General features: G+C 43.3%; 1 protein-coding gene across 2 annotated transcripts in view; it reads right to left on the bottom strand.

Annotated features, from left to right (window-relative positions):
* mtm (phosphatidylinositol-3-phosphate phosphatase) overlaps nt 1-13556 on the bottom strand; it is a 33447-nt gene that overhangs the window by 770 nt on the left and 19121 nt on the right. For both annotated transcript variants that reach the window (XM_075688707.1, XM_075688708.1), the window contains 3 exons: nt 9566-9658; nt 7765-7878; nt 4202-4381 (listed from right to left, as the gene is read on the bottom strand). In XM_075688707.1, the coding sequence (XP_075544822.1) occupies nt 4202-4381; nt 7765-7878; nt 9566-9658 (387 nt within the window). The remainder of the gene's footprint in view (nt 1-4201; nt 4382-7764; nt 7879-9565; nt 9659-13556) is intronic.

Here is a 13556-nt window from a genome sequence, read left to right as displayed (position 1 = left end):
ACCCAAACATACTGTATTTATATGATTCTCATGCACTCCAAATCTAACGCGCACCCAACTTTCGCAGGTTTAAAGTAAGTGTAGTGACAAATACAGGCGCCAGCAGAAGACGAAGACGGTGGCTGTTGTTGGTGCTCGCGCTTGATCCGCTTGGCCGTTGCCCATCTCTTTGCATTACGTAATATAAGACGCCGAGTGCATCTAAATGGGTACTATCAATTGGTGGAGTGTGCTGGACATTGAGTTACTCATGCTGAACACCATGTCATTGATGAACAAGTCATAGACATGCTTCATCGTGGTATTATTCAGCCCTCACACAGCCCTTGGGCCTCCCCAGTTATGCTGGTGAAGAAAAAGGATGGTAGCATCAGATTTTGTGTTGATTATAGGTACCTTAACAAGATCACGCAAAAAGATCTTTATCTAATGCCCAGAATCGACGACGCTCTCGACTGCTTGCAAGGAGCAGAGTTGTTTTTATCTTTGGACCTTCGATCTGGTTACTGGCAGATCTTTTTTCCTTCCTCCATGACAAACATGGTAGTGAAATGTCTGAGTAGGAAAGTCAGCTTACGGAGCCATTTAGTGGAGTTCGATCTGTTCGTTGTAAATACGATTTTGATATGAATGAAATTGATCGTCCCAAGACTTCGTTTGTAACCACAGACGGTCTATATGAGTTTAATGTGATGCCGTTCGACCTTTGTAATGCGCCTGTAACCTTCGAACGTTTCATGGACAGCATTCTTAGAGGCCTTAAATGGCACACGTGTCTTTGCTACCTGGACAATGTTGTAGTCTTTTCAAAGGACTTTGGCTCTCATCTGACCAGCCTCGCAAATGTCCTGACTTGCCTTTCAGACGCTGGACTGCAGCTTAATTTGAAGAAGTGCCACTTTGTCGCTTGCTGGCTTACCATCTTAGGCCCTGTTGTCAGCAAGGACGGTGTCCTACCCAACCCTACCCAAGTTCTCCAGGCAGTCTACACTGAAAGAACTCCATGGCATTACAAGCCTGTGTTCCTACTTTCGCCGATTCGTGCATAATTTTGTGTCCATAATCCCCCCTTAACGCAGCTGCTTGCCAACAGCCAAGGCATATCAGCATGGTCTACTGCTTGCGAAGATGCGTTTGCCACATTACGCCATCTTCTCATATCCCCACCTATTCTACGCCACTTTGACCCTGACGCTCCTACAGAAATCCACACGGAAGCTAGAGGAGTAGGCCTCGGCGCTATTCTTGCCCAATGTAAACCTGGCTTCGAAGAGTACGTTGTCTTTTATGCCAGCCGCACCCACATCACTGAACTATTCGATAACTGAAAAAGAATGTGTTGCAATCATTTGGGAAATCACCAAATTTTGACCTCACTTATACGGCTGTCCATTAGACGCCATGACTAATCACCACGCCCTGTGCTGGTTGTCATCATTAAAAGACCCATCTGGTCGCCTGGCTCGTTGGGTGCTCTTTCGTGCTCACCATTCCCCGATGAGTATAGTACTCCGTCTGTCTCCAGCTACGATTCTTTGTCTCTTACATTCGCCAACAAGGCAGCAGAGCAACGCCAGGATCCTTGAATAGCCTCTCTTCCAGGGTATTTATCTCAGCTGTCACCATGCACCACTGACCGCTTGCTTCGGTGCACCACTCACCACTCTGCCACCCGCGAAGGGCTCCTGTAGCGCCGCAACTACCTACCTGATGGCCATGAATGGTTGCTAGTGATTCCTTGCCATCTAAGTTCCGACATCTGTGCCTCTTTTCATGCGGATATGCAAGGCACCCATGGCGGTGTACTGAAGATGTATGCGCGCCTACGGCTTCGATACTACATGCGTGGAATGTACCGCTTCGTTCGGCAGTACATCCACTCGTGCTCTAAGTGCCAACATCGCAAGAGCCCACCTCACAAGATAACAGGGCCACTCCAACCATTACCTTGTCCCTCCTGGCCTTCCCACCGTACCAGTATTGATTAGTACAGCCCTCTACCATACAGTCCAGATGGCAACCGCTGGGCCATTGTTGCCGTGGGTCATCTCACGCACTATGCCGAAACTTCAGCGCTGCTGGCGGCCACAGCACGTAAAGTCTGCTTTTTCATCCTTCGTAACCTTGTTCTTCGACACGGTGCGCCTCCCGAGCTACTAGTGATCGCAGTTGATCATTCCTCTCCGAAGCTGTAGGCGCCCTCCTTCAGGAATGCAACATTGTCCACAGAACTACAAGCGCCTATCATCCACAAACCAATGGTATGACTGAACGCTTTAATCATACTCTCGGCAACATGCTTGCCATGTATATATTTCCACTGACCACACTAACTGGGACCACATCCTTCCCTTTGTTACGTATGCTAACAATAGCGCCACTCAGTCTACCACGGGATTCTCTCCTTTCTTTCTTCTTTATGGTCGTGAACCTTCCTTGTTTATGGACTCCATATTTTTGTATCACCCCAACGCTTCTGAATCTACGACTCTATCCGAAGCCGTCACTTATGCCAAAGAATCTCATCAGATCGCACGCTCACTTACAGCGCAAGATCAGGCCAGCCAGAAACATGGTCGTAACAGAAGCTTGTCCTTTCTATCGTGTTCACCTGGAATGCTGGTATGGCTCTGCATTCCCTCCTCTACTCCTGGCCTTTCTACAAAGTTGAGCTCAAAGTATGATGGCCCTTACAGGGTTCTACGACAGACGTCCCCGGTAAACTATGTCACTGAGCCTATTCAGCCATCTATGAACCAACGGCGTCGCAGACACGAAACTGTTCATGTTGACTGACTGAAGCTGCACTACGACCCACCAGTGCTCCCTGTTCCATAGGTAGCCAGGATGGCTCTTTTTTCGCCGGGGAGTGATTGCAGTGGCAAATACGGGTGCCAGCAGAAGACGAAGAAGAAGATGGTGGTTGTTGTTGGTGCTTACGCTCGCTCCGCTAAGCCGTTGCTTGTCTCTGTTCAATAATATAAAACTCCGGGCGCATCTAAACGCATACTATCATAAGAAAATAAAAGTGGACCTGAATGTAACATGTGTCCGATTTATAAAATGAAAGCGTACCGTGCTTCCCACATTTGTGAGCAGAAAAACGAGACATGCTGAATGTACTTTTACTGAAGGGAAACTTCTTTTTTAAAGTGAGCAGTTATAATGAAAGTTATGCATCGTCATCATTTGCGCTTCATTGGTCAGATGTACTGGACACGCAGGGGCGTATTCTCGAGTGACCACTTTTAGATATAATACTACCACTTTCACGAGATTTTATTTGACTCTGCATCGAACTTGTTAAAGTATGCGGCTGATAGTGTTCCTGGCACTGTGTGCAGATAGAGAACTTAGCACAGCACCAGAAATACTAGCAACCATATGCTTCCATGCATTTGGTGCCAAGTCACACGAAATCTTGTGAACGTAGTAGTACTTCTGAAAGCGGCTGATCAAGAATACAGCTCCAAATCATAGTCAAGCATAAAATGAACCTGCAGCAACCTTCATGAAAGCAAGATTTGTCGCCATCTTGTGATGGCGATGATACTGCATCTGACAGTAGGCTGTTGCCAACACCACAAACATGGTTTTGCTTTTATATTCGACTGAAATGCACAGGCAATTTCGAGACCCACTTTCCCGAAAAGAAAAAGTTGCATGTTAGATTCGTGTAAGATAGTACCAGTACGAACCTGAACATAATACATACAAGGGCTAATTTTAGGACCGTAAAAATGACAAAAAAAATGTTTTACTCACGTATAACACGTATTGATCATGCACTGCACTTCAATAACATTTATTCGGTAAAGCCTCGCTGCCTGCTCATTTACCCCATTGCCATAGAGTTCCACTCATAGGTACTCATCGGTGCTGTCCACAGTGTTCAGTATTCTGCACTTCCTAAAGGTGCCCACAACATGTTTACAAATGTAGTGAGAAGTCAATGTAGCTCATAAAATGGGTAATACAGTGCCTTCTTGCCTGAGGTGCGCATCTCAATGGTGGGTGCTCAAAATGAATGAGCACACCAAATGTGCTGTAAAATATGTGGAAGTTATGCATGCATGAACCCTTACAAGAGGCTCTTGTTGCTACATTCTCAGCCTATCACAGGCTAAAGATCTGTGTTTACAGTTGAATATGACATTGACATTTGTGAAGCAGGACTACGGTGGCACAATGAGTCACCAACCTGAAGGCGCATGCGTGGGTTCCAGCGACAGTAGTAGCCTTTCCAGAGCTGGATACGACGCAGGCTGGCCACCGGAAACAAGACATGCTGCTGCGGGTAGCTAGCATACAACGGGTTGGTGTACTCCTCGATGTTGCTGTTCACCATCGACCACAGCGACTGGGTTCGTTCACGCACAGTCTGCACGACAGTAAGCAGTTAGAAAACATGGCACTGGGCCACATAGAGAAAATTTTGAAAGGCTACGTTCTGCACCTCCTTACTAAGAGAAAGAATTCAATATGCATGCTACATGGCTCCCTGTCAAACAAGAAAATATTGAGGCCAGTCGTGTTTAGACACTATGCAACCAGGGAAAAGATGCAGGGAGTCGGATAGAATTACAGATGAACCCACTTATAACGATCCTGGTTTTAAGGATGCTATACGTATTGGTTATAACAATGAGAAGCTGCTGCACCGTCAACTTTTGCATCTTTTCTTTGTCATGTTTGGTATGTTTGTATGCTTTCGTAGGGGAGTTTTAGTAAGAGGGCTATTGCCCGCTTACTGCAACGCCCCCATACCGCATTATCTGTTTTAACGACGAAGCTTGGCTGCTGGGTGTCCCATCGCCCTTCCACCCCTCTGACACAAATGAGCTGCACCTATAGCTCTGTGCTGTGCCAACCCGCCGTGCTTGCTTAGTGGCTATGGTGTTAGGCTGCTAAGCACGAGGTTGCGGGATCGAATCCTGGCCATGGCAGCCGCATTCCGATAGGGGACAAATGCAAAAACACCTGTGTACTTAGATTTAGGTGCTCGTTAAAGAACCACAGATGGTCCAAATTTCCGGAGTCTTCCACTACGGCATGCCTCATAATCAGATTATTGTTTTGGAATGTAAAACCCTATAATTTAATTTTTTTAGCTCTGTGCTGCGCCACCGTTTGAAACACAAATGGCACACACCAAATGCACTGACAGTACTGCTCCCAGATTGCTTGCTGGCCCCTCATTCTGTGCAGTTCTGCCAATGAATTAAGTCACTCCTGCTCGTCTTTGTTGGTTGTGTCAAAGTCGTTCCTGAACACATGGCTTCTCTGCCTCGTTTGACTGGCCGACGAAATGGAAGATGGCTGATCCACCCGCTGATCATTGGAAATGTATGACAATGCCAGTGAAAAGAAAGCGAACTGGTATAGATTTGGAAATGAAGTGCAGTATCGTGAAGGACTACAAAAGCAGTAAAAATGTGTGTGACTTGGTGAAGAAGTAAGGAATATCACAACTGACAGTGCCAACAATCATTTGCTCGGCGGACTGCTTGGTAGACAGCGGACGCTTACGCGTTCGACAAGGTGCCTATAAGGAGGTAGAAGCCTATAAAGAGGTAGAAGAGACCCTCTACGAGTGGTTTCTCAGTGCCCGTGCCATGAACTTTCCCATCACCGGGCCAATTCTGGCCACATAGGTGAAGCAGTTTCCCCTACTCATTAACAATGTGGACTTCCAGCCAGGTGGCAGCTGGATACCTTGCTTCAAAGAGAGGCAGGGCATTGCTTTCAAAGCCACCACCAGCAAGGGAGCTTCACTTGACATAGAGGCAAAGCAGAAGTGAGTGGAGGATACGTCGCCACGCATCCCTGACAACTACGTTGACAATGACGTATATAATGGTGCCAAAACAGGACTGTACTTCCAGATGGCAACAAAGGGCGGCAACAGCAAACTACACGTCACCATGTTTTTGTGCACAGACATGGACAGGAGCAACAAGTCCCCCGCATTTGTCATTGGGAAATAAAAAAATCCCAGCAGCTGCTGCGGTGCTGCCAGGATACCAGTACGCTATTGTCACAACCACAAGGCACGGATGACAGGAGAACTCTTTCGTGCATGGCTCTTGGAGTTAGGTCAATGTATCAAGCAATCTAAATGAAGGGTCACACTCATCCTATATAATTCTAGTGCCTACCACTCCATGCCTAAGCTCTAAAGCAAGGAAGCCTTTTTTCCTGCCGCCAAACAAGACGGCGGGCTTGCAGCGCATGGACGCCGGCGTGATCGCCAATTTTAAGTTCATGTATCGTCGCCGCGCCCTGAACAAGTTAGTCTTGCTGATGTACATGGCCATGCAGACAAGCAGGGTTGCAACCAGACTTGAAGATAAATCTATTGATGGCTGTGCAGTATATTTTTGGTGCATGGTTCGAAGTAAGTGCTTCTACGTTGCAGAACTGCTTCAGGAAAGTGTGCTTTGTCCGAGAGAGCAGTGACTTATACAAAACCTGCAAAGCTCCCAGTGATGAAGTGATGCCTCAACTTTGGCCTACAGTTGACAAGGATGCTTCAGGGCTTGAAGAGTTTCTACGTGCAAATGACACATTAGAAACATCAGAACTTATAACCGATGAGGCGATCGTCGCAAACGTGCTTCCATCGGATAGCTTTGGTGACAGTGATGGCGACGACGACAGCAATGACGCAGTCGGGCAGGCTCCCTTAACACTGTCCTTGCAGGAAGTTTTACAGATGATTCAGTCCCTCTGGGCCTTTGTTTTTGCGTGGGACCTTCCGCTGCACTATGTGGAGCACCTGAATGCCTCAGAAAAAGATGTCAGCAAGCTTCGCGTGAGGCAAGCAAGGCTGACAGACATGGGGTAGGGGTTTTCTCATGCAAGCCGGTGAAATGTATGCAGTGAGATGTTTGTGGTGATCTTGCTCTTCCTCAAGCTGAGAGGCTGCTGCGGCGACCTACTCACATTTCTTAAAAGGCCCCTTTTGGGGCCACCAAAGCAATGCCTCGGAGGAGTTTGAATGTCACTCGCCGCTCGTGACCCTCTTTGCTGTTATAGCAATGACATTCTTCAACGCTGACTACCACGGCTTGTTACACGCGATTGGAGTGTGCAGGAAGCAGAGTTAAAGAGTTAACTGAGTCAACATGATTAGCAGCCAGACGGAGGAAGGTGGTGGGGAGGGGCACTGGCCTCGTTGCCATTATATTTTTCTCACAACAGCTTTGCCATCTCCCTATTTTGCTTTTTTTTTTCATGCACCCAGGCTATAACTATGGAATTTTCGTGACACGTGAACATTACTATAAGCGGGTTCAACGGTGTACAGTTTAACATACCAAAGCAACACACAGACCACGAGACACGGTGTAGCTGAGGGCTCCGGATTGCTTTTGACTATCTGGGATTATTCAATATGCACTGATATGCAAGTACGTAAGCATATTTGCATTTTGCCCCGCATTGAAATGCGACCACCACTACCAAGAACAAAACCCATGATTTCACACTCAGCAGCAATATGCCATATCCACTGAGCCAATTTGGCAAATTGCAGGATGATAAGGAACATGAATGAGTGAAGAGACTCACTCAACTTCTTAATGAAATATGGTACAAAACACAAAACATACAAATTTTTTACACTGGTTGTCATCCCCAAGACATCACAATGCCTCAAGAATTAGTAATGGCCAGGGATTGCATGGTTACATATTTTATAGCTGTCATGTGCAGTTTTATGCAGCTTCTCTATCAATTTGTCCGCCACACCATTTCACTTACCTCTTTAACTCTCTGCTGCTCCGAGTTGTAAAGGAATGTACCAAACAGGCAGCTGTAGAGGTGATCAAGGATGGTGATGAGGAAGTGCTCGTTGAATTCAAAAGCATTCTTAAACTGGAAAGAGACCACAGGAAACATTTGCAGAAATTGCACCTTCTATGCGTGTAAGAGATGCTTTTTAAGCTCAGCCTAGACAGTTTACGCCATATTCTAGATTCAATGCAATCCAGCTATATATGCACAAAGCAAGGTAATGACAGCCATAGCCTATTGTTGTTACGGTACCTCAGAGGAAAGCTGTTCGATAAACATTTATGCACTTAGGAATTGCCTCATTTAGTTTTCGTGACCTGCTCAGAGTGTGCTTTAATCATCAGCACCTTTTAATATGACAGTAATGTCTATTTAATGATATTCTCTAATTAAGCATGCTTCCGACAGCAAGCATGTCTTTATTAAATTGGGCTTAAAGCTTAGCATGTGCACTACGTTTAGCAGGGTGTTTCAACATAACTTTTTAAAGCAAAAGCTGCTACAGGTACCTTTAGCTCTTGACACACTTGTACACCCGTTTGTAGGCCGGCCCACAAAGATAGCTGCCTCACACAATTTCAAAAGGTGCTTCGTGTTCTCTAATTAAAGATGCTTCCTTTAGCTCTTGACACACTTGTATACCCATTTATAGGCCGTGCCACAAAGCTAGCTGTCTCACACAATTTCAAAAGTTGCTTTGTGTACAATCTGAAGGTTTTACAAATGTTTCTTCAACAGTCATAATGTGCAACAGTAGAGAAAAAGAATTGCAGTGCAAGTGTATCTTTAGCCTAGTATAGTGTTACAACAAAGCTGGGTTTTATGTTCAATGCTGTAAGCAGTATCACTGACAGCATGTGTGTGTTCAGAGAGCACCAGCTAAATCAATTTTGCTTGACTTCAAGTTTCCGCTGTGCAGCAACCGTGATATGTCACAAATATGACATGTTAGTAGGACCATCTAGCGACTGGAAATTGTTCCTCTTCCTTTCACGCAGACACTTCAACTTTTTAGTCTTTCACACAGCCACAACCTTAAAGTTGACAAACAATGCAGTTGAAGCCAAAATATACATACTATAACTATATATATATAGAGGGACAAATAAACTTTAATTTTCTGATAAAAATACAGAAAATTGTTTTGATACTCAAGAGGTTGAATGTGTATAAAAAATGAAGGCTTTGCTCTGTAGGGTCACTGAACAGGCTCTCTACTCTATAATCACAGCAAGATTGATCTTTACCATTGACAAACGAAAATTTTGATGAAGTTTTTTAAAGAAATATTCCTGTAGCAGTGGTATAAATTTTGGTGTTCACTATCGGTTAGTAGGGTGGTGGTGGTGCTGCTGGTCGGTGTGAATAAATGAGCAGGTTTGAAAAATCTGTCTAAAAAATTGGTAGCCAACAATTCTTTTATTCTTTTTAAATAGGTTTTCTGTAAACTGCTATATCTGAAAAATCATAAAAATTATTGGTGTCAATAATACAATCATAATAAAGCTCTAAAAATCAGTGTGCAGAGCATTGCATGTGTAATGCGAAGACGTGGGTTCATTCCCCACCTGCGGCAAGTTGTTTTTTCATCCACATTCATTGCCATTAATTTGTTATTTTTTAAATTTAATTAGTAAGTACAAGTAATATCCCCTATGTTTTCCTTGGTGTCTTTGTTGCCTTCTCATGATATGATCTCTAAAAATCAGGTAACTTATGACAAAATTGTAAGAGTTGGCAGGCATGCAGTCAGGATGATGACCCTTACTTGGTTCATGATCTGCCATGCGCAGTCAATGAATTGTAGAAAAACGGGTGACCGGTCTGCATCAGAGTGCTTGTCATCTCCATGACCAATTCGCTGCAAGTGGGCATTTAATTGTGGCATGTGAAACATTCATAACATGCAGTCGCTATAAAGGCACAGGAGTTGTGAGCAAAATAACGGGCCAGTCAATTCGAGAATATCATATATACAGTTAAACATTGGTATAACAAAGTGGGTAAAACCTGCAATTTGCTTCGTTACATTGAAATTTTGTTGTATTGAAATTCAAGCTTTTATGCAAATAAATACAGTCATCAGTCGATTTTTCTTGCATGGAAAGAGGCCACAGTATTTTCTGAATTATCTGGCACTCGAAAAAAGCAAGTTTGAATGAGAAAACAATTCACTTTGATTAATTTGGGAGTCGGAAACTGCCACATCAATATCTTCACATCGGCGGTATGAATCACGTGCACTCTGCCTCTGTGGCTGATGGCGTCGCCCGCACTGGGACAACACTATCATGAAAAGCGCCGACAGCGGGGAGCAAATGCTTCATTATTTTTCTTATATTGAAAATTTCATTATAATGAGATCATATACAAACACTCTTCATTATAATGAGGTTCTAAATTCAATGTGTTTATGGACAAGAAGTTATGAAAAGTCAAACAATTCATTATATAGAAAATTTCGTTACATTGAAGTTTGTTATATCTAGGTTTAATTGCACATACACATGCTGTATAGTATCTAAAAATATTTAAGAAATTGTGGTACAATAGTGATGTGAAAGGATACCACACACTTTGCTGCTATTGGAGACACTGATAAAGTAGGAATCCATGCAACAAGACCACAGTAATGTCCATCATTCACAAAAATATAAGCCGTTAAAGTAGTCGCTGACAGAAAGAACCTGTTTAGTCACGGCAGCTTAATAGGAAGCTTTAGTTTGGGAGCTCCTATCTAGATACATGAGAACAGAGAAATCGTTTTTCTCAGCAACCACAGCACCAATTTGGTTGTTGAGGTTTGCTGAATTTAAAAGAAAATGTTACAATCCACCCACAGTAGGAAGCAGATCCTTCGCTTAGGCTGTCAATTTAAAAAAAAAATATTCTTGAAAATTTCAAGATCAAATTACAACTCTAACTCAACAATGAAAAACAATATTGCAATTGCAGAGGTGAGAATAGCCAAGAGCATTTTCTAGCAGATTTTGTAGCAGTCAACAATGATTATTCTGAAGGGTTGTCAGCTTGACACTATTCCTGCACGTCAGAAATCATTCCAGAGTAGAGGCACACATCATTGTGACCGCTGACTTATGTTAATATGAACCTGATTTGAAGTGACGAAATTGATTGAATTATGCGGCGGGTCGAATTAAACAAGATGCAGAAAAAAAAAGATAAAGAAAGAAAGCCAAAACATGGCACTGGTTTATATGGCAGTATTTGCTTGAGCTTAACACGCTTACGAATCAAAGCGCACCTACTGTCCATATGTCTAAAGTAGAAAATTAAATCTGAAATCACCTTAAAGCTCCTAACCAAAGTAGAAATCCAACATGCACTCAATTTTTTTGAATAGCGGCCTGGTTCTTAAATTAAGCTTCGCCGCAATACAGCCATGTTATGCGGTAAGGCACATGAACGCCGCGAAAGCGGTTTTGCTTCCCTATTCTAGTGCACCCCAGAGGCAATTCTCGGCTATAATTTCATTGGAAAACAAAAGGCGCTTGTTAGAATTGGGTAAATATCATAATCAGACATTGTGAGCTACTGCCAGTCACTGTTCCCTAAGCTCCGCCGAGACAGACGCTGACACTAGAAGGGTCATTATTGGGGTCACCATATCGTTCAGATGCATTGATGCGGGCTGGTCAAGTTCGAATTATACGGCGAATGCTAATTTTAGGATTAAAATAGCGAATGTTTGGGCTCATAGAAATGCATGAGCGCAGGTCCAGGACCTTCTGCCAGAATCGAATGAATCGAAAAATGAAATTAACTAGTTGAATTAACAAAGTCTACTGTATTCTGGAGCAAGATAATCCACCTACACAACCACTCACGAACATGTTACAACCATCATGTGGCCACGCAGAGTCAATCTGCGTGCTTGCAGAAAAAAATATTAGGCTTCCCCAACACGTAAATAAGCCACACAAAGGAACAAAAAACAAACGGCAATATAGTCACTTGGTATACAGGATGGCCATTCAAGAAATCTTGTTTTAGGCCTAAAGTTGTTCAGATACTAAAATGGCCAAGCTGCACATCCTCCGCATACAAACACACACAGATAAACATGACACAACAAAGCAGCTAATAACATGCAAGGGGGTAAATTTCAGTTTTCTCAGCGCCACTGTACCGCCATGCCAAGCGCGCGATGGGAACGTAAGGAACGTGCCTGTCATAGAGGCCATGCTGCCGGTACGAAGTACGAATGTGGGACATACCAACAATGCGAAATGTGCAAAGTGCACACTACTGGGCCCGACAGAACTTCGTCCTAAACTACGCACAACCCGCAAATATGGTGCATAGAGCTTGCTAATGGCGAACTCTATGCAGCGAGCATGCACTAGATTGGATTAGCTCAGTGATCCTTTAGCTCATTTAGCTTTATGAATGGCAGGAGATGTGACAGGACTCTTTGCATAAGGTGGTAATCACCTGAAAATCACAACCACCGCCTGGCAATGAACACAAATCCTCACTGCCACAAACTACGAGAATGCGTGGAGCACCTCATCCTGGAGCCGCTTTGTAACAGCTCCTCTCATTCGTAGCATGAATGCAGCAGTTTTAACGGAATGTAGCAGGCAGCATTCCCGCCTTTGCAATTGTGCTAACTGCACATAATAAATACATTTATTGCAGACAAAATTGATATATTATACACTGTTCTGAAATATACCACTAATCGGTGAATATAACTTTAGTAAAATCCTCATAAACATCTTAAGAAATTGATGTAAGCTGTAAATTCATATATCAAATTTGTCCACTCTAGATGCTCAACACACACAGTTTACAGAACTGTGATATCTGTTTTTGGTGCAGAGTGACGGATTTGTAAACGTTGCGGCTCAATTTTTCTTAGCCTCTTCAGGTGTCATGTCCACATTCGTGGACAAATTTTTTTGCCAGTTCTGTCGAGTGGTGGCGAAGAAAATGCAGCAGACATTGAGCTACAGGTAAATTGAACCCCCCTGTATGCTCAACGTGCCTTGATTTCATTTCTGATGTATTCCGTAGAGCTGGACAACTTTGCATAAGCTGCTACCATGTTTGATGAGACGTTTGATGTGCTGAGTACCGGCAATATATAATTTTTTTTTTCTATTCATAATGCATGCAATCGAATAATGAAATTCTGCATGTGCTTCAAGCCTGTTATTGAATTTTCTTATGCAAGAACAGAGCATTACTGACTGCACAATTATTTTAAAATAATTAACCTCTAATCACGATGACTTATCAGACAATGCACAAAACACCATCCTACAACCTTGTCTTGCTTACAGTGAAGTGTGCCTTGGAATGGATTTGCATACATTTGACACATTTATAGACCATCTCTTATAATACATGTCTGAAGGGGTTAAACTGACCAATTATAGTAAATAATATAATTAATAATTATAATTTATCCTGGTCTGGGGCCAGGACGAATTTTTCTTCAACTGCGAGGCTTTTCTTTCGAGGAACCCATATGGGTTTCCATTGTAGCAATTGGTAGAAACCAATGGATGTCTGATTTTCCCTTTATTAATTACTTAATTCGACCTTGCAGGTTTCCACAGAACTATTACCTCAGACTTACCAATCCTCTAGAATTGTTGTAAGAAAATTGCAGGCTCTAAATAAAGAAACTGCTTCTTACAATCACCAGAATTTGATTTTCTCTCTCAAGTACGAAAGAGTTAATTTAAATCAGTCCAGTGGTTGTCTCGTAAGAGCATTTCTGCATTTTC

The sequence above is a fragment of the Dermacentor variabilis genome, chromosome 4 (assembly GCF_050947875.1).
Source record: "Dermacentor variabilis isolate Ectoservices chromosome 4, ASM5094787v1, whole genome shotgun sequence".
NCBI lineage: Eukaryota > Metazoa > Arthropoda > Arachnida > Ixodida > Ixodidae > Dermacentor > Dermacentor variabilis.
Note: the sequence above shows the minus strand (reverse complement) of the source record. Positions and strands in the feature narration are given on the sequence as shown.